Source organism: Rhagoletis pomonella, unplaced genomic scaffold (genome assembly GCF_013731165.1).
Source record: "Rhagoletis pomonella isolate Grant_MI unplaced genomic scaffold, Rhpom_1.0 Rhpom_scaffold_01317, whole genome shotgun sequence".
Taxonomy (NCBI): Eukaryota; Metazoa; Arthropoda; class Insecta; order Diptera; family Tephritidae; genus Rhagoletis; species Rhagoletis pomonella.
The window spans coordinates 8,046-34,576 of record NW_023459871.1 but is presented as its reverse complement, the minus strand read 5'-3'; the positions used below and the strand labels follow the sequence as shown (position 1 = coordinate 34,576).

At 35.1% G+C, this 26,531-nt stretch overlaps 2 protein-coding genes across 2 annotated transcripts; one reads left to right on the top strand and one right to left on the bottom strand.

The window, feature by feature from the left end:
* Positions 1-1,278: 1,278 nt before the first annotated feature.
* Positions 1,279-12,758, bottom strand: LOC118752209 (biogenesis of lysosome-related organelles complex 1 subunit 5-like). The gene is made up of 4 exons (XM_036487062.1): positions 12,651-12,758; positions 12,209-12,594; positions 4,703-4,801; positions 1,279-1,380 (listed from the first exon to the last, which is right to left on the bottom strand). Exons 1-4 carry the CDS (start codon positions 12,670-12,672, stop codon positions 1,279-1,281), a joined length of 609 nt encoding a protein of 202 aa, XP_036342955.1. The 5' UTR covers positions 12,673-12,758.
* A 10,760-nt stretch (positions 12,759-23,518) lies between these two features.
* LOC118752211 (bifunctional arginine demethylase and lysyl-hydroxylase PSR-like) lies at positions 23,519-25,170 on the top strand. The gene has a single exon (XM_036487063.1). The coding sequence runs from the start codon at positions 23,651-23,653 to the stop codon at positions 24,854-24,856; it is 1,206 nt and encodes a 401-aa protein (XP_036342956.1). The 5' UTR covers positions 23,519-23,650; the 3' UTR covers positions 24,857-25,170.
* Positions 25,171-26,531: the final 1,361 nt, after the last annotated feature.

Here is a 26,531-nt window from a genome sequence, read left to right as displayed (position 1 = left end):
AAACACAAAAGAGAATGAGCAAGAATTGCTTTCAAGTACTTGAATCATGTAAATCAGGTGTATGAATTTCTCCAAGGTTGGAGAAATATTTTTTTGGTGTTTATTGGGATTGGCACATGCTTGCCACATTTTTTGTATGTACTTTACAGAGCCAAAAGAAGCGTGTTTTTAATACACTTTGATTTTAGATTTTTATTTGCATGCGTTTGCTACAAACCAAACACAAAATGTATGACCCTGAATGGGAACTACAATTTGAGTTAATAAATGATGGTAATATATATGTACATGAGTTAAAATTACTTTGGAATTTTTATAAAAAGAACACAAATGACACGCTTTATTTCAGAATAATTGGATTCTAGCTATATAAATATATAAGAAATTTTAATGCTGGTTTATACCCAAAAATAATGGATAATATTTATGAGGTAAGCTATTTTTTACAATTATATACCTATTTATGTGAAAGCACATTTTTATGAAAATAATAGAACTTAAACATTGAAAGATTTTAAACCAATAAAATGGTACACAAGTATTAAACGAAGGAATTATACCAGTCAAAATTTTTTCAAAATAGCACTGCCTTCGTGTGCTCAGCATCAGTGTTACCAGTTGAGCTATTTTGTAGGTATTATTTTCGAAGTTTAGCTATAGAAATTTGCGTTTAGCTATTAGCTTTTTTAAATCGAGTTAGCTATTTTAGATACAAATTTTTTTTTTATAAATTCCCCACTTTACATAAAGTTTTATCATTTTGATGAATATCAAACGTTACAACAAAAAAATTGGTATAAGTGGTAGCAATCAAAATATGTAGTAAAACTTCGTTTGTAGATTTTCTCTCGTATGTCAGGTTTCTTTAAAAGGACCTTGTAATTTTAAAGATATAATTGCTTCAAAAAACTATTTAAAAAATTCAGTGCAACGTAAAATAACAAATGAAAAACGAAATTCCATGGATTAAAACAAACAGCATTTTTTGGTTTACGACGACTAATGGGTATTGAAAATAATTAATTAAAAATTTTACTAGCAGAAACTAGCAGCTGTCAAAATGAATAAAAAAAATCTCGCCAAATATTTACAATAGTCAAATACACTGATCAGCTGTTTACTTGCTAGTTTTGTGTTTCTTTAGTTTTTCATTATTTCGCTCTCTGTGAGCGTAACTCTCTCAATTTTACCATTCTTCTTCTTCCTGATAATTATCTGCTAGAAAAGAAAAGAAACAAAGCCATTACTCTGCTATGCTGTTACTGATCGACGATGCTATTAGGCGCCTGTCTTACCATCAATACGGATCGCGATATTTGGATTCCCATCCTGGATCGTGCCGTGTAGCATTGATGGATCGCGGTCAATATCACAAGAGTTCTAAATATTTTGAAATCCATCAATATGGATCACGAATCAAATATCGCGATTCGTATTGATGGTGTGACAGGCGCCTTAGTAAAGCCAATGCGAGCGTGATAACTTAACTTTATGCAATAGTTGATAATATGAAAAGATAGAGAAATAAAATATCTTTCAGAATTATAAAATAAAAACCAATTTAAAATACATAATATGCCTTTTTTTAAGGTCACACTCAACTGTGTGCGTACGCAAAGCATTCGACAAGTTTTGACAAATATGTGTGAGCGTCCATAAGAATACAAAGGCGAATACGAGCGAAATTGCTCCCGATCAAGGAGCACAATACAATGCTTTGCAAGTAGTTCCTTGTTGGGAGCCATAGATGTGGTCACCCGAATCGGCAGCTGCATGCAGAGGAGCCCTCGCCCAGGCACGTCAGGAGGCATCTCTACGAACTGACGGACGAAGTTCAGAGGTTCATTTAACAACCTCTGGACCCGTCAGCATATCGACAGGCCCTGAACGGCATTCACAGGGAGTCAGTCTCGAGTTATGTAGACGCCAGACCTCTGAATGCCGTTCTAGGTGCACAACCACCGGACATTGACGAGACAGAGCTTCATCTGCCTCGGGAGACAAGAACCACAATAGCCCAACTTCTCTCTGGCTACTGCAGCAAATTAAACTCATATCTGATCAGACTAAACGCAGATGTAACAAATGAGTTTCCGGCATGCAGAGAGACACCTCATCACTCGAAAGATCTCTTCGTATGCGCGGAAACCCCAACAACCCTAACGCCTTTGTCCCTGTGGACCGACCCTATTGAGGCTGCACGCTTCTGCTGTTAGTGGAACTTGACGACAACGACTGAGATATTGGGCCTCCGCACACTGGACTGCTCAGTCCGCCTAAAACCGGTTTTGTGTGGATAAGAGGGCGAAGAGAGTTCGAGTTTACCTCGCTTATTTCAGTCCGCGAAAATCGAGGATTGACGGTGGACTGACACGCACAAATAGAAAACATGTTTTCTATTTCGTTTTGTTTGCATGTGCCACATGCACTAACACAATCATGCGTGGTTCAGGTATACAAAACTGAAACCTGTTTTCGGCCGACTGCCCAGTCCAGTGTGCGTTGGAGTGGTGGACTGCTCAGTCCGACTGAGCAGGCTAGTGTGCTCAGGCCCATTAACCGATCTGGGCGGGCCGCTACAACAACAACAACGACAACGATGCACCAAATCCAAGAACGATAGAATACAAGATTGCGCCAATCGAGCTGAGAGCAACTTGGTGTGACGACACATTATTTTGGGAATGAGAGTGTAAAGAATAATTTTCAAGAAGAAGAGGAAGAAGCGAACAAGTGGTGCGAAATAGTGATGCAAAACTAGGTTGAATTGTACCTACTCATCAGCTTCTTAAATTTGAACGTACATTCGGTACAAGCTCATTATTTTAGGTACATTTGGAACGTAGTAAACAATTATTTCATGTAAGTCCAAAATTTGTTATGGTACAGAAGGAAGATGTAGTCCACCAACTATCAAAAATATATGCACATAAAAATACGTGTTTACTGTTTAGGTACGTGCATCTACTTTAGGTACAACTTTCCGGCAAATAGGTGTAATATGAAAATTTAATATTCATCACTTGTGCGAAAAAATAATAATGTGACGTCAGCGAAAGGGTGGATGCTGTCAAACCGAGAAAGAGAGGATTGGCAGTCCGCGGAAGGCGCCACCTTTGTTTCGCTGCATCGTGCGTCTCACCCAGTTACTCCCAGCTCGATTGGCGCAATTTTGTATTCTATCATTCTTGGCAAGGCAAATTTATACAAGGTGGTGTTACTGGCGATTTTACATTTTCGCCGCGGTACTTCCTAATGTCAAAATGATGTGTTTGTTGTAAACAAGGCGAATTCATATTACAACAAACACATCATTAGGACATTAATGCCCGGATTATAATTGAAGTAACGGAACGGAGTGAACTGTCACTTAATTATCTATTGTATGGGCAATGAATTCAAACGATTATAATGAACCTGAACGCAACGTAAAACGGAAGTATCTAAAATCAATAGATCTTTACGAATTCGCCGCGATTTGTTACGATTCGCCCCGTGCATTATAACCAAGGTATAAGAAGTAATAGTAGGTTCACATATAAGTAGATTATCCTCATTTTCGAGCTTAACTCCCTAATCTGTAATTAGAAAGAGATTAGCCATATAAAATTCGTCCCTTGATAATCTGTAATTATAAAATAATCTCAGATTTTACCGATAACTTTTCGGTGTCCATCCTAGTTTTATCGGTTGTTTTTGCGAAGAAGAGGAGAAATGGCAAATGTAAAAGTAAACAAAAATGGACGCTAGCAAGGAAAAGAGGTTTGTAAAGGTATTTTTAATAAAATGCTAAGTTAAAATATATTTATATTGCTTAATATAACAGAAAAACGTGATCACGGTGGCACAGAGAAGAAACATAACTCTTCCTTGAGATGTGAGAATAACATGCATACAAAATTTGACGGCTAATAATCTGAGATTTATCTGTGTAAACGGGGTGATTAAAAAACGAGCTTTGATTGAGATAATATTTATATGTGAACATACTTTAACACCACCTTTTTTAATTTCGCCTTGATTCTTGGTTAGTAATCGTACCAAGGTGAATTTATACAAGGTGGTGTTGATGACGAATTTAGATTTTCGCCACGGTACTTCTTAACGTCAAAATAGTGACTTTGTTGTAATAGTTGTGTTTTTTTTTACAAATTATCCAGTAACTTGCCAGCAACTCTCCAGTAACTTAATTTCTAAGAATTCGCTCTCATAGAAAAAATTTACAAAAAAGTACGTGAACGCTTTTCCAGTAATAATTTGCAAGTTTCATGAACAGCTGATTAATTGGTTGTTTATTCGCAGCATATTCCTAATAAAACAATATATTTTATATTTAAATATGTTTATTTTGTGAATTTCCGCAATAAAATGCCAGAAACAGTTTCCTTTAAATTTCATCCAGCAACATGCGATCAGCTGTTTTTCGTACTGGCAAATTCTTACAAGTAAAAATTTATCCAGCAAAATCCAGTAAAAACTTGCAACTTCAGCTGTCATTTTTCGCTCTCTCAGTTTCCCCTACTTTGCAAGTTTTTGCGTACGAAAACGCCAAAACATGAAAATTCGTAAAAACTTTTACTGGATTTTACTGGAAATGAGTAAAAAAACGCAACTAATATGAATTCGCCTTGTTTATAACAAACACATCATTTTGACATTAATAAGTACCGCGGTGAATATCTAAATTTGCCATCAACCCTACCTTGTATAGTTCGCCTTGAATAGTACGCGACGATGCGGCGATGTCGAGTAACTTCGCTACTTTGGCATCGTGGTAATCGTCCGAAGTGTTAGTTAATAACTAGGAATTAAGCGATTAATTCAAGGATAATGGTAACAATACTAGCATTCCTTTGGCTTTGCATTTGGCCATTTCTTCAATTTAATGTTTCTTATTTTTTTTTAAGAAAGTGTAGCTCGTTATCTATCAAAAAACATGTTAGTAAAAATTTCAAACTTTTTCTTTAAACATTATGAGTATGCAGTGTTATAGCCCATTCAATTTTATTTTAATGAAGTGCAAATTTAAAGTAACTAGGACTTACTATTGATTTTAGTTTTTTTTTTTTTTGTGGAAGGTGGTGCGGATTTTCTCCATACAAAAAAAATCGAACATTCTTTGTTTGGAAGAAAATGCGTGAACAAAAAATTGTCAAAAATAAACACTTACCTAGGTACTTCAAACTTGCACTTTATTACACTAAAATTTAAAAAACTGCGTACTCCAAAAATTCTAAAAAATCTGATTTAACAGTTTTTAAATTTTGATGAACATTTGTTAAAATTGCGGAAAAAGTAAAAAGAATCGGCTAAGAATCGGCCGATGCCGATGCCAATTTTTTTGGCCGATACTAGCCGATGCCGATACCGATTAACTTTTTTCTTTTTTTTTTATCTTGTCAGAATTGTGTAGTTGGATCATGGGTGATTTCATGATACAAAAAAAAAGGTATTTTCACTTTGAAATTTTTTGACATAAACTGTGCTCATGACGTTTATACTTTTCGTAAATTGCTCGAATATCACTGCCACCTCAACAAATTATTGTTTTGGAAATTTTATTATTTTTTAAAGGAATTTTTTATGCATTAAAAAATAACAACACGCAAGGTAAATTTACTTAATTCATCGTATTAGCATAGCAGTTAATAAGTGTGTATTAATTTAAAATACCTTAATTTACCTTACCGCAAAAAAATTTGGCATTGTGTCGAGCCCTAACCACCAAAAATAATAAGCGAAATTTTTTTCAAAATTTTGTTTTTGATGCAGAAATATTCCTAGAGTACCTAGATGCGTTTCTGCATCAAAAATAAAATTTTGAAAACAATGTCGCTTACGTTATTTTGAAGGTTAGGGCTCGATATGCAGTGTTCCATGAGATATTATTATAGATATTAGGATGTTGCTTTAATTTGGACCCTTTTTAGAGAACATATGAATAAAGGAATAGTTAAAAAGTAGCTTATCATCAATAAAAGCACTATGGAAGCATAAACTTAGAGGGAGTTAAAACAATTTACAAATTTAGAAAAACTACTCGCTCTACTGCTGCTAGTGCAGCGTTTCGCTTGGATTGGGCACATCCGTTCCGAGGCTGAAAATTTTCCGCCGAAAATTGGTTGAAACAATCAAACAACACCTTGGTGAAGTTACCATGCACGTGGCCATCGAGAAGTATGCAGCTAATCGTACTAAATAATGATGAAAATGGTTGCATAAACAAATAGATTATCTATGTGCATTACGCAATGTAATAGGAGTATTTTACTTGCCATCCGTTTTATAATTAATTTTAGAAAATAAACCACTAAAAGGTCGCTATAAAATGATGCTCAAAACATATTCCTTGAAATAATTTTTAAAATAATTCTTTCTGAAGTAAAAAAAAACAAATTTAATTTCTTCAAAGAATATGGTAGCTTCCATGATAAAAGCATAGTAAGGTAAAACCGTTCTCTCTATGCGTCGGCCATAATTTTTTTTTTGAAGTTTGCCAACATTTTAAAATCGTATAAAAATGAAAGAAAACAAGTAAGAGCAGCGCTGTCTTCAGCTATGCCGAAGGCTCCATACCTTTCATGAGCATCTGAAAATTTTACGTTAACAGATTACTGCATTTGAAAAAATTTATATATTCACAGCAGACATAGAAGAGATACATATATAAAAAATTATAGCTAAACAATCAGAGGTATGGAAGATATACCTTATATAGCACCAATCTAAGTGATTTTCACTGCTGTGTGATCGGTACGTAAACCGGTAATACAATTTAATGGGTTTAGCTTTCTACATAAAGGAGATACATATATCGAAAAAACTGGTATCTGAACAATCAGTGGTACAAGAGATTAAGATTATACAGTATAGATTTTGACGATTTTCTCAGTAGACTTTGTATTTCTATTTAAAAATAAAAAATAGCTTACGAAATTTATCGGTTTTAGCTGTCAAAATAAAGGAGTTTTACAGTAAAACCACATATCTGAACAATCAGTTGTATGGGGGCAATAAACAGGTTATAGTGACCCGATCTTTGTTTATTTTACTGTAAACTTTCTGTTGATAATGAGTGAAAATAGTGCGAAATTTCATGTTTTTAGCTGCATAGATGGAGTAGTTATAACAAAAAATCGCATATCTGAACAATCAGTTGTATGGGAGCTATATGTAAAAGTGGCCCGATCTTTGTTATTTTCACTGTAAGTATTCTGTTAATAATGAGTGGAAACGGTGCGAATTTTGATGTTCCTAGCTGCATAAATGAAGAAGTTATGGCAAAAAATCTCATATCTGAACAATCAGTTGTATGGTGGATATAGGTTGTAGCGACTTGATCTTCGTCATTTTCACTGAAAGTATTCTTTTGATAATAAGTGACAACAGTGCAAAATTTCATGTGTCTAGCTACTTAAATGAAGGAGTTATAACGAAAAATCTTATATCTGAACAATAAGTTGTATGAGAGCTATATGTTATAGTGACCCGATCTTTGTAATTTTCACTCTAAGTTTTTTGTTGATAATGGGTGGAAGTATTGCAAAATTTCATGTGTCTAGCTGCATAAATGGAGAAGTTATAACGAAAAATCTCATATCTGAACAATCAGTTGTACGGGAGCTATATGTTATAGTGGTCCGATTCTTCCGGTTCCGACAAATGATTAATACATTATAAAAATGCACCCACCTACCAAATTTTATCCGGATATCTCGAAAACTAAGAGACTAGATTGCATACAAACAGACGGACAGACAGACAGACAGACAGACAGACGGACAGACGGACATGGCTAAATCGACTCAGCTCGCCGTTCTGATCATTTAAGTATACATTTTAATGGGTCTATCTCTTCTTATTCTGGTACTTACAAACATCGGACCAAAGTTATAATACCATTTCATGCTCATGAAAGGTATAAAAAGGAATTGCTCAAAGTTGTTGTTTGACATTGAAAATGAGAATGTGTGTGAATTGTGTGTAAAATTTTAAAATTAAATTGCTTGCAAACGTCAAGAATTTTAAAAATTCCTCTCAACGGTTCTACCTTCCTATTTTTTTATCATGGTAGCTTCAATTTAAAAGAAAACGTCAAAAGCACAGTTTACGTCAAATGGGAGCGATTGCGGATAAGAAGAAGTGAAACTACCTTTAAATATTTGTATCATGGGTGATTTCAACGTAAAAGTAGGCAAAGAAGAAAAATCGAATGTGAAGGGAAAATTCGGATTAGGAGACCGAAATGAGCGTGGACTCAGACTAGTGCAATTTTGGCAACAAGGATTTATTATAAAAGTGTGTTTGCATTGTTCAACTTCACGTTCAACATTTTCATTCAACTCAGCGCAGGGTTGCACGAAAAAAAAGTTGAGTGGCTAAAAATATCAAAATATGAAAAAATATCAAGATATTCGCCATAAAAAGGTGTTTGCATTGTTCAACTTTGCATTAAACTTTTGGTTGAACGGCCTTTCAACTAATCGCTTTCAACAAAGTTGGTCGCCAGCCAACATTTAGCCAATTAACTTTTTTTTCGTGCAACCCTGCGTTGAGTTGAACGCAAAGTTGAACAATGCAAACACTGCTTAAGTAACATTTACTGCAAATCCGGTGTAGCCGCTACAACAACCACAAAGTGCCAAAGAGAAGACTGTAAACATGGAAGTCTCCCAAAACAGAACGGGAAGCGTAAAACGTGGTCAAATTGACTAAATCAAATCGAATTTATAGAAGGTGGTGTTGATGGCGAACTTAGATTATCGTCTCGGTACTTCTTAATGTCAAAATGATGTGTTTGTTGTAATAGGAATTCGCCTTGTTTACAACAAACACATAATTTTGACATTAGGAAGTACCGCGGCGAAATCTAGATTCGCCATCAACACCACCTTGCATAAATTCGCCTTGGACTAAATCCTAATTAACAAAAAATTTACATCATCCATGATACGAAAAAAAACCTTTGAGCAGTGTATAAACCAAAAGTGTGCAAGGTAGTATATAAATATTAGGGCGGGTCGATTTGTAGGGGCCCAAAAAAAATTAACGGGAACGGAAATTTGGGTCATTTCAAGAATTTTTGCCTAAGAAACCATAGGTCTAAAATGAATTTCGAGCCAGCAATTTTTTCTATCTATTTTTTTTAAAAAGTGGCTCACCTGTTGAAATAAAAATAAATATATAAATATATAAATACTAGCGGTACCTCGGTGTGGTTCTCTGCACCAAATATTGAAAAATGAATGAAAAATCCTGGAATTTTTCTATATGATTTTTTTTTTTTAGTATATTGCAGCCATATTTATACGTGACTTAATTTATCCGAAGAACATCACATCACATCCACAGCACATCATAGCAACAATTTTTCACTATGTTTTCGATTTTATATGTAGCTGCTGTTTTACCATATACGTGGTACATGTGACGGACATAAACTGTCATATATCATGAACCGCTGGACCGAATTCGGGCACACGTCGCATAACCCATCTGCACGATAGTCCGAATATACCGTTTAAATTCGGTAGAATTCGCGCACTTATTTTTTTATTTAAAATGGGAGGTGCCACGCCCCCTTTTCCAATACCGCACATTTTTCTCCATGAGTATGGAATTATTTCATATGTCTCTATACCAATTTCCAGTAATACCACAAATATTTCAAGAGATATACCAGATGACAATTTTTGTTGGTATGGGTGGTGCCACGCCCCCTTTTCCGAATTCGGGGAAACTTACCACAAACAATCTACATAATAGCCCGACTATGCCGTATAAATTTGGTTGAAATATAGGTACATTAAAACAGGCTATTTATTTACATTTCCAAATGGGGTGAAAAATTTTGGATGTAAGATTTCATAAATACCTTTACCCGCTCCTAACACAGCCGTTTAACATGCATCAAACATGGTAAAATCAGTAAAAAAGGGCGGGCCGCGCTATCCTTTCATTTCTTTTCAGTCTCAACGGGCCCGAAACTTTAATACATACCTTAAAGTATGATCTAAAGCGGCTCTGAAGAATCCCCCAAAAGGACTTATGAAGTACATCATACAAAAGCCCTTCAATGGCTAGCGAAAGCAGAAGGCCTTTAATTTGTGCTAGTCTGCCAACGTTGGGCATGACAGATCTAGGATATTAGGGCTGAGATTTCCATTACGGAACCAATTGCTATTCCGTGCAAAGTATAGTGATTTTTTTATGAAACTCGGTGGGGACACTAATGGAGGTCTCCTTTAACTATATTTATCACTTTCACAATGTTGTTGTTAATAGTACTTAAGTTATTTGTTGTTAAAATATCCCGCCTGCTATCACCACATTTTATTATAACTCCACACCTATCACTTTTATTTACACAAATATATTATCCTTAAAAGGTTCGCATGCGTTTGTAATACCTTAATATACAATTATTAATTAATTAATTAATTAATTAAGTAAAACGCGTTTATAAATGTCTTCACAAACGTTTGCACATTTCACAAACAAGCAGAAATAACAATGCGTTGGCTTAGTTCGCAAACGTGCTAAGTCCATTTTTTTTATTTTTCAGGAGGGACAAAAAACAGTCTAACTTTTTTTGTTTTCAATATTTTTCTAATCTGTAAATGCAGTTTTATTCCTTAGTTCGTCTTGATTTAGTACCAATATTCGGCCAATTTCCAAATAAAGCTGTTGCAGACTTATAGGCTCTTTTAGGACTTACCACATTTTCTCTTTAAGATTTTATTCTTTTAATGTGGACTTAGCACATTTTCTATCAAACTTTTTTTCCATTATTTTTTATTGTTAAGATTTAATTGTTTAGTTTAAATATATTTTATTGTTTTAAAAGGAATTATAACCTAATACAGTTTTATATCATTGCTATTAACAAAAATAACTATTTTAAGTCGTAAATTTATGTACCATTTATAAAAGAAAATAATTAAAAGCAAGTAAAGAGGTATAAGTTTGGGCGAAACCGAACTTTATATACCCGGCGCAGGTATCAAATACTGTCATAAGCAGGGGCTTTTTTCCCCGATTTCAAACGTTTTCGATAATATCCTGGGTTAGACTCAATGAAATAATTGAACCACGTTTCGTAGAAATCGCTAAATTGGCTACCGAGATACACCTTGTAGTCATAAAGTGGGCGGTGTCACGCAGTCTTATTTATTGTTAAGAGATTGTTGTAAGTATTTACTTGGAGTAAATTAGCGTCTTCAGTTATTGAAATATCAGTTTCCGTATTTTTGAAATTTACCGTTAGATATACGGGAAGCGAATGTAATTTTGGTCCGATTTGAATAATTTTCAGCGAATTGCTTTTCCGTACCAGGTTTATTAAGTGCACCGAGTTTGGTAGAAATTGATAAATCGGTTACCGAGTTACACATTTGTGGTCATAAGTGGGCGGCGCCATGCCCATTATCCAAAAATGTATCATAATCTTATTTTCTGCTGAGTGGTTATCGCGATCATCGATTTTAAGTGAATTAGATTTTTAACAGATTTCTTAGCTAGACCCTAAATAAGGCTCGTACCGAGTTTGGTGAATGGGCTACTGAGATACAGCATTTCATAATAGGTGGGCGGGGTCACGCCCATTTTCCAAAACTAATAATATTTTTTACAAAAATTCTACTTCACATACTAATTTTGAACAATTTGCATCCAATATTTACTGAAATATTTTTTTGCATTTTTAGAAAATACCTTTATATCGGAAATGGGCGTGGTTACATTCCGATTCGCCCATTTTTAATACCAACTTACCTTGGATAAAGGGCAACCTACATACCAAATTTCGTTGAGATATCTTGAGTTTCGTGTACACGGACAAACGTGTATATACATATATTTTTTTTTTGATTTTTTTGGACTTGGCACATTTGCATAACAACAAGTAAAAACGACATTACGGTAATTTTCTTTTTTGATAATGATGTATTTTCAGTTATGCTATCTTACTGCATCAAAATCTCAATTTACATAAAAAGTGGACTTAGCACGTTTGCGAACTAAATGTATGCTACCATACGTTAAAAAAAAATACACCACAAATAAGTGCGTATAATTAGGGGTATAAGTGTACAATACGTACATTGCTCTTATTAAAAATAATAATATTAGGATCGATAGGGGTCTTACTCCTGATCATAACGGTATAATTTTTTTCGGGGGAAATAATATTTACTGGTGTTATTATAGTTAAAAGTACACAAATGTAGAAAACGTATGATTTGATAATGAAAATTTTTAATAAAAAATCGCGCGATTTTCCCGATATTAGCAATAACTCGGCCCTTGTAATGTTAATACCTACCTTCTTCCCCGATTGGACTTTGTTAAGAAACTCTTCTACACCAAGTAATACATCATTTACTTCTCGATTAAGTTGTCCTAAATGTCTTGTGCTCAAAATATCACAGCGTCCAAACAAATCGTATTTAAGGTCGCCTGTAATTTCGGTCACTTTGAAAAGATTTTCTACTTCGCACTCGTTGCGCTTCAACTCAAATTCATTAAGGAAATTATTTACTTCTCCATTTGTAAACGACCGGTGATCTAAAATGCGCAGTTGTGCGTTCAATATATCTATAAAAAGGCAGAAAATAAGAATTTAAAAATAAATATGTACATCGCTTACCAACCTCGTCCCAACAGTCTCAACATTTTCCTGTCACATGAGAAATGTCATTTTATAAAACAGACGTGTTATAAAATTTAATACAATCCACATTGTCCACAAGCGAGTAACTCAGTGTTGCCAGTAACAGCGTTAATAAAATCCCATCCAAATGTAACCTAAATCCCGTTTTATACTAAAGATATAACAGAAACACCAACGTCAAACAATGATGGCTTAACACTTTTCAAGATAAGTTCGGGTTAAATCTTGCAACCCCATTCTCTACACAAATCGCTCTCCTTAACAGGATTTTGGAGTAAGTTCATGGAGTACTGGATCAGGGCCAAGTACCAAAAATACAAGATCATGCTAGAACGCGACGTTGTATTTGTAATTATTTTTGAGAAAAAAGTTTGCGAAAGCGGGTTCGTCAGCAGATCATTAGTTTACATCACAAGCGTCATTGTTGTACACTTTTTTTAAATAAAGATAAGTTAATTCAACATGACAACATAATTTTACCTAAATTGTGTGTTAAACGCTGCTGACAATAATTTTGATTTTCGTTATTTTCTTTGATTTGTTTACTTTTCTTTCGTTTTCCAGCGAAACAAAGGTGGCGTAGAACCCGCTCAAAAAATCAACTTTTTTCGCTCTCTTGTTCTTGCGCGATCTTGTGTCGTTCATTCATGGATCAGAGCTACAGTCTACTCAACCCATGAACCAATTAGAAAGATCTGACCTGTTGAGGAGAAGCTATTTGAGAAAAAAGTAGTCAAGTATTTGACGTTCGTAATTTTGATGTTTGCTATTTTGTTGTTTACATCTCTTATATGTATTTTCGTGGAGATTTATTTCAATAGCAAAAGTGACTTTTTAGAGACTTTCAATACATTATTTATTCAAATTTAATTAAAATGAAGTGTGCAGTAATCGGTTGCAAAAATACGTCGGAAAATAATAAATCGGTTAGCTTCCATGGCTTTCCGAGGGGCGGGAATTTGGTCCAAATGTGGGCGCACTTTTGTTGCGGTCAGCCCGTTGAGATAACTGCAAAAGTTTTCAGCGAGCATTTCCTCCAAAATCACTGCAAATAATATGAAAGTCGAAATGGGTAAGTAAATGCTTTACTAGATACTTATATAACTAGTACATTCTAAAATTCAAATTTATAGGACTGGCGACCGCAAACTTCTTTGGAGAGCTATTCCGAGCGTCAAGAAAAACCGGACTCACGGTAAAGAAACCTGTGGCCGTCAAGGTCAATCAAAGTTGACTATTGCAGATTTGTTGGAGGATGCCGATATAAATGCAGAACAAGAGAGTTCTACCGCGCCTCGCCTCCCGTAGCTGTGAGTATTATCGCTTGGTCCTTTGAGAAATAGTTAAACGCTTTTTGGTAAGTAAACACGCTGGTATGGTTAAGAAAAAAACTTGGTTGCACTTTTCCAGATTATTGCGAGTTGGTCAACATTATAAACTAATCTAGATCCCGATACCTGTAAGAATGGCTTCGAATTTAGCAGTCTATAATTGCATTGGTTTGCGTTGAGGGCGATCCGCTTTTTGCTAGCGTTTGATTACTTAACACTTTACTATTGAACCTTAACAGCAAAACAGCAAGTACACCTTTGTAGAACGACGACCCACCTATTAAGTGGCTTGCGGACATGATATACCAAAAAGCTTCAAAAAGTGTAGTTGGATCATGTACTCAACTGTCAGTTTCATCCTTAAGAGGAACTTACGCACAGTACCCATTCTGACAGGGCCATTACACTTTTAGAAGGCTTTTGGAAAATGCACCAAACAAATGTTTCATAACAGATTTTTTTGCACAAATGGCAATAGCGGATTCTACGCCATCTTGTTTCACTGGAAAATGAGCGAAAAGTAAACAAAGCAAAGAAAACAACGAAAACCAAAATTTGCCTAAATTATTGTCAGGCACTTTAAACGCACAATTTAGGTAAAATGATGCAACAAAATGCTTTCAAATGTGTTGTCATGTTGAATTAACTCTTCTTTACTTGAATAAAAATGTAAAATAGTGGTGCTTGTGATGTAAACAAACGCTCAGCTGACGAACCCGCTTTCCCAAACTTTTTTCTCAAAACCAGATACAAATACAACGTCGCGTTCTTACGTGATCTTGTATTTTTGGTTCATTACGTACTCACAGGCCAACCTAATATTACCGGCGTGAATTTTTCTACGCACGCACGCAAGTTCTTCACATTTGAGTAACCGAAATAAATTTGCGTGCGTGATTTTTCAGAGTTGCATTTCTGTCCAATTTCAGAAGTTGAGCAAAATTTGAGCATAAATGCAGAATAGCTTCGATTCCCAAATTAAAGAAAACGTAAATCTCAAAAGATTTAACGTCAAATCTCGTCAGAGGGCTAAATCTTCATTAAATCTCACAATGGATACATAGTATAAAGTTAGTTGTAGCTTTTTGACATAATTTTGGATGGGTTATCTGTCCATAAAGTTACAACCAACGTAAAGTACCAACTTAATTTTGACTATGAATATGCCCCAAACCAGATTTTTTCTTTTTTTTTTGAAAATAGGCGACTAACGATAGTTTTAAAAAAATATCGGCCACTATCGATAGTCGCGACTATCAATAGTTTGCCACTACTAGGCTGATATGCGTGTGACAGGCCAACCTAATATTCACGCACGCCGGGAGTTTACTGTCAAAAATTTCTCATGCATAATTGACCGGCATGCGTAAAAAGCTAACTCAAATTCCAAGATTTGTGTTGCGTGACATTTCGATTTGACGTCTGTGCTCTTTGACATTTTGGCGCGACAATGAAATTAAAAAACACATACGGGGATCGATAGAGAACATCGAGGTGAGTATAACGGTATATTTCTTTTCTTGAGGAAAAAACGACTACAATAGTTATTAAGACTCAAAGTTCAAATTATACAATGCAAGATGTATATGCATGAGAAATTTTTGACAGTAAACTGCCGGCGTGCGTGAATACTAGGTTGGCCTGTCACACGCATATCAGCCTAGTAGTGGCAAACTATTGATAGTCGCGACTATCGATAGTGGCCGATATTTTTTTAAAACTATCGTTAGTCGCCTATTTTGAAAAAAAAAGAAAAAATCTGGTTTGGGGCATATTCATAGTCAAAATTAAGTTGGTACTTTACGTTGGTTGTAACTTTATGGACAGATAACCCATCCAAAATTATGTCAAAAAGCTACAACTAACTTTATACTATGTACCCATTGTGAGATTTAATGAAGATTTAGCCCTCTGACGAGATTTTACGTTAAATCTTTTGAGATTTACCATATAACATTAAATCTCGAAAGGCAGTAGATTTAAGTTAAATCTTCGTCAAATCTTCAATAATATTGATCAATAAGTACAATTTGTTGGATGTGGCAACCACAAATTCACATGCCATAGGTCAAATGACATTTGTGTTTTCAATATACTACAGTTGAGGACGTTGAAATCTAGCCTATCATAAAAACATGAATTTTCGTATTTTTAGGGATTTTTATATTTTTGTTAGTTTGGGAGGAAAATTAGTAATGCATATTTACATAACTTTGGTTGTAATAAATTAAGAAAATATTATTTTAAAAACTAAAAATTTAGAAGAAATGTTTTATAGTAATATCATGCAGAGTCTTCTCCGCTTTCTATAAGTCATTTACGTGCTGCGACAAAAAATTTATAAATTTGGGTAATGGTTCTGCTTCGATAACATTGCACCGAACATCCTCTAGAACTCAGTTCGTATTCATGATATGCCAAACGCCCACGATTGGATTTTCGGTTCCCCCCCTATGAATAAGAGAATTCTACAAAAAATTTTCTTTCCGCAAATGTTTTTTACCGTTTTGATAATTTTTCTTAAATTCGGGAATATGATTCGGAATATGGTACCATTCTTTACACTTTCCAAACTATATATTATACATACTTATTTACCACGAATAAGAAGCCAATAATATTCAGAATTCATATAATGAAATTCCGCTTGGTACCTTCCTTTTATCTGTCTGTATATCAATGTCCGCAACTGTATTTATAAAATCATACATAAGCAAACGTCAAATATTTGAAAATGTGAACGTCAAACATATCTCGTTGTGGTAATGGAGACGGTTGTGATTTAGCAACTGGACTTATTAAATCTTAATGGATAAATCTCTCAATGGAGACATAGTATTAAAGGCCAATTTCAAATGATTATTTAAACGGCACTAAAGTTTAATTGTGGATTGTTGTTTAAATGCCATTTAGCTTTCGTTAGTCCCCTATCAGATACGTTAAGCTTGAAAGCAATTTTTTTTCGCATTCTCTTTTGTGTTTTCTATTTGCTTCCACAGGCGTCAACTTTAATTGAATTCAAGTCCTTGGTTCTTTAAATGGGAAGCAACGAAAAGATCAAAAGAGACAAGAAAACTTGAAACGAATTGACGGTACGGAGGTATCTGTACTCTTCCCCTCTCTTCTCACCTCCTTCGCCTACGAACGAACAGACTTGAAAGCAAGACTTGACGTGTCTGAAACGGGACTTAGGTTTCAGATCAACTTTGTTTAAATATACCAAACAATTGGCAGCACTACTGCTTGTTCCTTGAAATTGTTGTTGCATTTTCTTGTTTGTTTACATTTTGTGCTGAACAGCTGATTGTTTTTTTATAGGATTTGGTGGGACTGATTAAACAACCTACCAATCAATCTTGGGTGTTTTGTACAAACACATATAAGGTTCATTCCTTATCTTTTTGGACTAAAATCTGAAAAGTGTCAAAATGCCAGAGCGTAAGCAAAATGCGCTCACTAAAAGAGAATAACAGGAAAAGTAAAGGAACGCAAAAAACCAAATTTTTAGTCCAAAGAATGGCAGCAACAAAGCTAACGTCAAATAAGAATGGAAATGTATGTACAAAACACATTCACACACAAGCACAAGCACAATAAACACTTACTATATCAATTATTTTTTGCCTCCTTCCCATTTCAATTAACTTTTTTTACTTTTTAGATTATTCTCACTTTTTGCGTATTCTTTAATTTCCGTTGATTTAAATTCAGTTGAGTTTGACACTTTTCAGGATTTTGCCAGAAAAAATTCTTCTGACTAAATCTGACTACTTCGGACTGATGAGAGTCACTCTTACTGAGTGTCGCGCTCTCATTTTTGCTGTCATTTCCGATTTAAGGAACGCTTTTTGGACTAAATCTGACTACTTCGGACTTTTTCTGACTATTTCTGGGAGATAAGGAACGCTCCTATATTTAAAGAGCCAATATTAGCCATTTATGTGCAGAGTAAATGTATGATCTGAAAATGAATAGTGGAAGTTAATCTCTACTTAATACCATGTTCTGACCGACATCGAAAACATATTTTCGTTGCGAAAACTGGTTTTCGACCTAAAACTTGTGTTTTCGTCCATGTAAAATCAGTCAAACGAAAACCAGTTTTCGCTGAAAACTACTTGAAAACTCACGTTCCACTCATTCCAATCGGTGTCTTCAGTAGTTTTTTCGATTATTTATCGCAGTGGAAGTCATATTTTATCATCTTTAATACGCCATTTCAGATTTATTGTTAATTGGCTGGCCAAAGTAAAATAAGGATGAAAGTCAGAGGTTGCTAATGAAAAGAAAATGAGGGAAAAGCATTTTGGTTTTGTTTTTGTGTAGCAAAACTGTAATCGGAGGATGTAAGAAATGTCAACGAAAACACTAACAGCCGGTGTGACCAGCATTCCGCCCACAATCCCAAAACTCGTTTTCAAAGTGTTTTCGTTGTCGGTCAGAACATGGTATAAGTGGGCCATTTGAAATTGCGCATAAGTGCCAACTTTATGTTGACTATGAATACGCCCAATTGCGATAATTATGATTGGAACAAATGCAGTTGGGCTCCAAATCTCAAAAAAAAAATAAATAAATATTGGAATCGATAGAGATGATTTAGCTGAGTATAACGGTATACTTCTTTTTTTCGGCAAACAACAACAACAAAAATTATCAAAGGTTAAAGTTCAAAATAAGCAATTTTTGAAATCAAGATTTCTTAAAAACGGATGGATGGATCTTGAAAATTCTGATCCCGTTTAATAGGAAATTTGATTCCCTTTAATTTGGTGTACGTACTTTATATATATGTTGTATAGTTCTTACAAAAATTTAATTAATGTAAAATAATTATAAAAAAATACCTTTTGCAGAGAACACCTTTCTGCGTAGGCGGCCTTCGGCCGCACTTATGGATTATAACCCTCACAACGTAGAATTCTCTTTCTGTGTTGCGAAGAAAAGGCACCTTTTGCATAGAACACCTTTCTGCGTAGGCGGCCTGCGGCCGCACTTAGGGATTATAACCCTCACAACGTAGAATTCTATTTCTGTGTTGCGAAGAAAAGGCACCGCACTTAGGGATTATAACCCTCACAACGTAGAATTCTCTTTCTGTGTTGCGAAGAAAAGGCACTGAACACCTTTTGCAGAGAACACCTTTCTGCGTAGGCGGCCTGCGGCCACACTTAGGGATTATAACCCTCACAACGTAGAATTCTCTCTGTGTTGCGAAGAAAAGGCACTGAACACCTTTTGCAGAGAACACCTTTCTGCGTAGGCGGCGTCGGCTGCAGTTAGGGTTTGTAAGCTTTTTTTTTATAATTATTTTACATTAATTCAATTTCTGTATGAACTATACAACGTATATATAAAGTACGTATAGCAAATTAAAGGGCATCAAATTTGCTATTAATGAGATCAAAATTTTCAAAATCCATTTATTCGTTTTTGAGAAGTCTTGATTTCAAAAATTGTTTATTTTGAACTTTAACCTTTGATAATTCTTGTTGTTGTTGTTTGCCCAAAAAAAGAAGTATACCGTTATACTCAGCTCAATCATCTCTATCGATTCCAATATTTTTTTTTTATTTGAGATTTGGAGCCCAACTGCATTTATGCCTTATATTTTTTGTACCCGAGCGCACTTGTGCACAAGGGTATTATAACTTTGATCACATAACGGTTGTTTGTAACAGGCAAAATGAATCGAGATAGATATAGACAAATGTATACATAAATGATCAGGATGAAAAGAGAAATCGATTAAGCGGTGACTGTCTGTCCGTCCGTCCGTCTGTCCGTCTGTGCACACGATAACTCGAGTAAAAATTGAGATATCTTAACGAAACTTGGTACGTGCACTTCTTTCGGGCGTAGGACGGATGGTATTGAAAATGGGCAAAATCGGACAATAACCACGCCTACCTCCCATATAACGGTAATTTTCAGAAATACAAAAACTGCGATATTTTAGTAACTACTCAAGATAATTCACTCAAAACTGATATTTATAATAAATTTTAGACGAAAAATAAGAATATTAACATTTTTTTGAAAATGGGCGTAGCCACGCCCACTTATGGTTACATGTGTATATCTTGGTAACCGCTGCATCAATTTATTCCAAACTTTGCACAGTTGTTGGCCTTAATACAGCATACTAAATGACCGAAAATTTAAAAAATCGGACAATAACCACGCCCACTTCCCATATAACGGTAATTTCCAGAAATACGAAAACTGCGATAGTTTCGTAACTACTGAAGATAATTCACTCAAAATTGATATTTATAATAAATTCTAGACGAAAAATAAGAATATTAACATTTTTTTGAAAATGGGCGTAGCCACGCCCACTTATGGTTACATGTGTATATCTTGGTAACCGCTGCATCAATTTATTCCAAACTTTGCACAGTTGTTGGCCTTGATACAGCATACTAAATGGCCGAAAATTTTAAAAATTGGGCAACAACCACGCCCACTTCCCATATAACGGTAATTTTCAGAAATACGAATACTGCGATATTTTAGTAACTACTGAAGATTATTCACTCAAAATTGATATTTACAATAAGTTTTAGACGAAAAATAAGAATATTATAAATTTTTGGAAAATGGGCGTAGCCACGCCCAGTTATGTTTACATGTGTATATCTTGGTAACCGCTGCACCAATTTCTTCCAAACTTGGCACAGTTGTTAACCTTGGTATAACATACGAAATGGCCGAAAATTTTTAAAATAGGACATTAATCCCATATAACGGTAATTTAGAGAAATACGAAATCTTCGATAAATCAGTAATAATTGAAGCTAATTTATTCAAAATTGATGCTTGCAACAATTCGTTGCCAAGAAATACGTTTAGGATACAATTTTGAAAAATGGGCGTGGCACCGCCCACTTATGATCACATATATGTATCTCGGTAACCGTTCTACCAATTTGTACCAAACTCGGTGTGGTTATTGTACTTGCCACATAGAAGCAAAACGTTGAAACTTATTGAAATCGAACTAAAATTACGGCCGCTTTTCATATTACAGTAAATTTCAGATATGCTTGAAACTTCAATATTTCGAAATTCAAGGACGCTAATTTACTCAAAATGGATACACCTCGGTTTACCATGTAGCGGTAGCTTTCGGAAAGGTGAAAAACATATATTTAATACTTGCGCCGGGTATTTAATGTTCGGCTCCGCCCGAACTTAGACTTTTTTACTTGTTTAAAGAAAGTATAATTAAAAACTAAAAATATTTCCGTATTCTGCTTTCTAGAGCCAATAATTTTTATTTAAGAAACGTAACATGACATCACTTTTAGGTTTTAGTTGCGACCTTTTTTCGTTCACTGTACTGTACATGCGTTCCGATCATACGGGCTCTGTCACACGGTCAGTAAATATCACGATATTTGGATCGCGATCCATATTGATGGATTGATGGATCGCGCACGTATGTTACATGTTCAATATTTATTGCGTCAGTATTTGCATAATTTTTCTGCTACGCGCTTATTATATCGCAAGAATATATTTTTATTTTATACGAATAATTTACAGATAATGCATTCCATAATTATGTTAAAATTTCCAACACTAATTTAAATATTTTCAATTTATTTTGAAAGGTTTAAAGCGCCGAGAGCGAAGGTAGACCGAATGCCGCGTATTCATAGTCCAACAACTAAGTCGAAACTAACAAAGTTGCAACTTAAATTTAAGTATCAACTTAAAATTTACCTCTATTCATAGTCGCATTTCGGACTTCTACTAAGTAGTTTCGGCTTAGTTTACGATATAGCAAAACGAGTGTGAAAATGTATCGATTTTTCTTTACGATATTTTGGAAAATTAAATTTTTATTAAATAATGTCAAGTTTGATCATCCGTTTATGTAATTTTTATTTTCATTGCATGACTATGCACAAGAATAAGGTATCATTTTCTTGTTAATTGTGTGAAATAGCCAGAACAACCGCAGTGATGTGAAGTCGATGTTTATCGAAGCATGCTGTGAAACATACAAATAGTAGATGTCTAAATGTTATGCACAAATTTACTTTAAAAGAACTAGCGTGAAACTGACTTATTATTTGAGAATTTATCTAAATTATTCCAATTATAAAATTGTGATGTAGCTTTATTGGAATTGTAATACGCATTTAATTTCATCCGATTAAAATGGATCGATCTTTGTAAATTTTAATTGGAGATTATTCAATATTATCAAATTCATCCTCTACCAACTTAATTTTTACATATTTCGTCTGTTTTCCCTTAATTTGACAAAATACTTCTTCCTAGTTACGACTTACTGCCGTCCCTAAATTGGAGCGCTAAGCGTTGCGTTATCCATTGTCAACGAGTGTCATCGCGCGCTATACCCAAATCAACGCGTCGTCAATTTTGACGTTTTCTCATGTCCTCTCGTTTTTATTCTCGTTTCCTTTTTCACTTCTTTGTCCGTTCTCTTTCTCTTCGTCTTCTGCATCCAACTTCAGCACGTAACGCCCTGTCAAAAAATGAAAATTCCATTTGCTCGGCGTTAGCGCCGCGTTATTGTGGGATGCTTCATACAAATTGTATGGGCATGAGGATTTTTGACAGTTGCTTGGCGCTTGACGCGCCAATTTAGGGGTGGCAGTTAGTTGCAGCTGTAGCCGAAACTAAATTTCAAGTTGGTACTTAGCCAAAAAAGTCGAAACTAAGGCGACTACGAATAGCTTTAGTTGTGATTTACAGGTCTATTCTGCGCTGGTTATAAAAAGTTTGTAACCGGTAAATAAAGTTCCTGTCAATTTTTAAACCCTTTTCGCGTTCTGTATACTCTTGTAACCGGTAAATTTTGTTACCATCTCATAAGCTGGTAACAAATTATTGCCCCGTGAAATATGCAATGCCAGGATTTGCACAATTCTTCATAGCTGAATTGCTGAATATTTTAACTGCATTACCAACGTACCTAGAATCGCGGTGACAAGAACTGGTAACATTTTTTGGTAATACAATTTTCCGGTTACAAAATCTTCGGTAACGTGCAGAATAGCCCTGTTAGAATAGTTTCGACTTAGTTGAGTACTAAATATGACTATGAATATGCGCCAATATGTTTTTGATGCTCGCAAAATGAGAGTCCAAGATGTACTGATGAAATATAAGGATCGCGTTTTGAAAATGCTAAACGTTCAATATTTATTGACGGTATTGCGATCCGCGATCGAGATTTCAAAATGTTTAGAAATTTTGCGATATGGATCACGATCCATCAATATTGTATGCTACACCGTCAATAAATATGGCGATACTTGGATCACGTCAATAAATACTGACCGTGTGACAGAACCCTACTGATGACTTTAGGCCAACATATTTAATGCCATATATATATAAAATGCACATTTACCATTGTTGTGTCTTAAATTTGAAAAATTTTCGATAGTGAGAATACTGGATAGTTTTGAAAAACTATCGATAGTGAAGAAAAAACCAAAACCATCGATAGTATCGGTAGTGCCACCTATAGTTTGCCACCACTATATTAGCCAACAGATGTCATTTTTTTCTCATCATACCAACAAATAGCGGCAAGAAATAGTAAATTTGCTAATATTAGAAAAGAATTGGGCCAATTTCAACCACGAACTCAGACGTCTACATAATGAATGAGGAATTCAAGTTACCGAAACGTTCCCGCAAGCGTCTACGTGAAGTCAAGCGCCGGGCCCGTCCAGAATTGGGTGATAAAGAGGCATGGTCAGCATTACGCTACTGCGAGCGTTTTGATGACTTCAAAAAATTTGAAGATAATGTTGAACGCATTAAAGAATCTGATTTCAGTTGTGACGAGTTTGTAGAGCGCTACGAGAAGCCATATCTTCCAGTGGTTATAGAAGGCTGCCAGGAAGGGTGGCAAGCAGAAGAAAAGTGGACCCTGCCACGCCTCTCCAAAAAGTACAGGAATCAAAAATTTAAATGCGGCGAAGATAATGAGGGATACAGCGTGAAAATGAAAATGAAGTACTATGTGGAGTATATGCGATCTACACTAGATGACAGTCCTCTATACATATTTGATAGTAGCTTCGGGGAGCACCATCGTCGTCGGAAGCTGCTCGAGGATTATACAGTGCCCAAATATTTTCGCGATGATCTTTTTAAACATTGTGGAGAAGATCGCCGACCACCGTATCGTTGGTTCGTTATGGGACCTGCTCGCTCTGGAACGGGTATACACATAGACCCGTTAGGTACAAGCGCATGGAATGCTCTTCTTTGTGGACATAAACGCTGGTGCTTATTTCCAACACAAACTCCTAAAGAATTGCTAAAAGTACCCAGTGTCATGGGAGGTAAGCAACGAGATGAAGCAATCACTTGGTTTAGTACCATTTATCCTCGCACTAAGCAACTAGACTGGCCAGCCGATCTTCGACCAATTGAAATCCTACAAAATCCGGGAGAAACAGTATTTGTGCCAGGAGGCTGGTGGCATGTAGTTTTAAACTTGGACGATACAATAGCCATCACACAAAACTTTTGTAGTCGCACAAACTTTCCAATTGTGTGGCACAAAACTTTACGCGGTAGACCTAAATTGTCCCGAAAATGGTTCCGTGTACTTCGCGTAAAAGAACCTGAGTTGGCTAAATTAGCTGAGAGCATTAAAGTGGATCAAAGTACGGGTTTCGCTTCAGATAGCTCCAGTAATTCGAGTTCATCATCCAGTTCCTCATCATCTTCGACAGAAAACGAAGGTAATGGCATCGATAGTTGCTCTTCTAATACAGACAGTGGACAAGAGAGCTTAACGGCGAAGAAAAAGAAAAAGCGGCGCTTAGGAGGCGCGACGGCGTCCAATTCTTGATGTCAGTTGTGCGACAATGACGAAATTACTATCATGGACGATGGCGTGCAGTGCGCTGTATATACAAATAATATCGGAGCTAAACGTACCGACGCTGAATCATCCGATAATAAGAACTTAAAAAAAATTCTGCAGATGCGTTTGCGATTATTCCTTCATTGCAAAAGTTAACATTTGTATTACAAGTCAAGATAAGAATAATAAATTCATTATCAATCAAAATAACTGTTTAGCTAAATAAGTAGCATTTTATTTGAAAAATAATTCTATAAAAATGTAATTCAATGTGGGTTGGACATCAGATAAGCAAAGATCAGTTGTAGCTTTATTGGTACCAGACAATAGTGCCATGGGCGTCGCCAGGATCGAATTTAGGGGGGGAGGGGGGCGCCCGACATAAAAAAAATCCCAACATTTTTATCTTTACACATTCATGTTTCTGGCATGCGGGATACGATATGTACTTGCCAATTCGTTTTACAAAAATTATTTAAAAAGCAGACGTCTCGGTTGCTCAGCAAACCGGTTAATCGTTTCTGCAATTATTTCACAATGATTCTCTAAAACAAATTTTCGATGTATTCTTAAAATGCATAAACCTGAAGGTAAATTTTATAGGAAATTACACTAACAATTTATTAAAACTAGTAGTAACCTCGAAATACTTAGCTCAAAATTTATTTAAATAACTTCGTGAAAGACAACAATTAATCTTGTATTGCTAGGCACCTGATAACCCAGGATAATTTTTAACTTCTTAAAAGACATTACTCTACTCTAAGCTTCGTGCAGTGGGCCATGAGAAAACCGTCATCTTTAAGGTATAGTCGAACCTTTCACAATATCTGGTATTAGTCTTAATCTGAAACGCAATAATCATTGAAAATTGGCACCCTTTATGGTGAAAAGCATTTAATATCACACTTTCAAACTAAAGCTTTCTTAACCCTAGAAGCCTAATCTATTTGGGAGTAACGTAAAGCCTTAAGGCAGGACAATTTTTTAAAGAATATTGAAGTTGTGAGTTTGACTAATAATAAAACATAACTTTATTAATAAAAACTAAAACCACATTTATTTAAAACAAAATAAAAAGCAAATTTTGTGTCAAAATTGAAAAAAGACCCATTCCGTAGACTTTTAAACTCCGTAAACTTTTAGGGTTAACCCCTTCAGTACAAAAATTCAACCACTGGTTCTAAAAAATTTTAAATATGTAGATATACCGGCTAATTTTGGATCTTTCATTTTAAAAATCACATACAAAAATGTGTAAAGCTTTGAGGTTTGCGGCCATTCAGGGTCCTTTTTAATGGTCAGTGATATCCTAGGTGTTTAAAAAAGAAAAGGATCTCAGCTAGATCCATGGCTAGAGAATATATTGCACATGATTTAAAAGATTTTGACAAAAAATTTGCCGATTTGAAATAATTTAAATGTACGCTGGCATACTTCATAAACGCTTTTTTATGCTACATAATTGAGGATGCATTTACAATATCAGGAATACTTGTTTTTAAGAAACGCAAAAGAAAGGTTGATGTTTTTGGTACAACGTATAACTGTGAGTCTTTGTACTCTACAATAAAATTTGTAAAGTAAAAATACCGTTCACAATTAGTTGCTTTCGCGTACCTGTTAATTATTGAAAGTTATAAAAATTATCAGCTTTTTG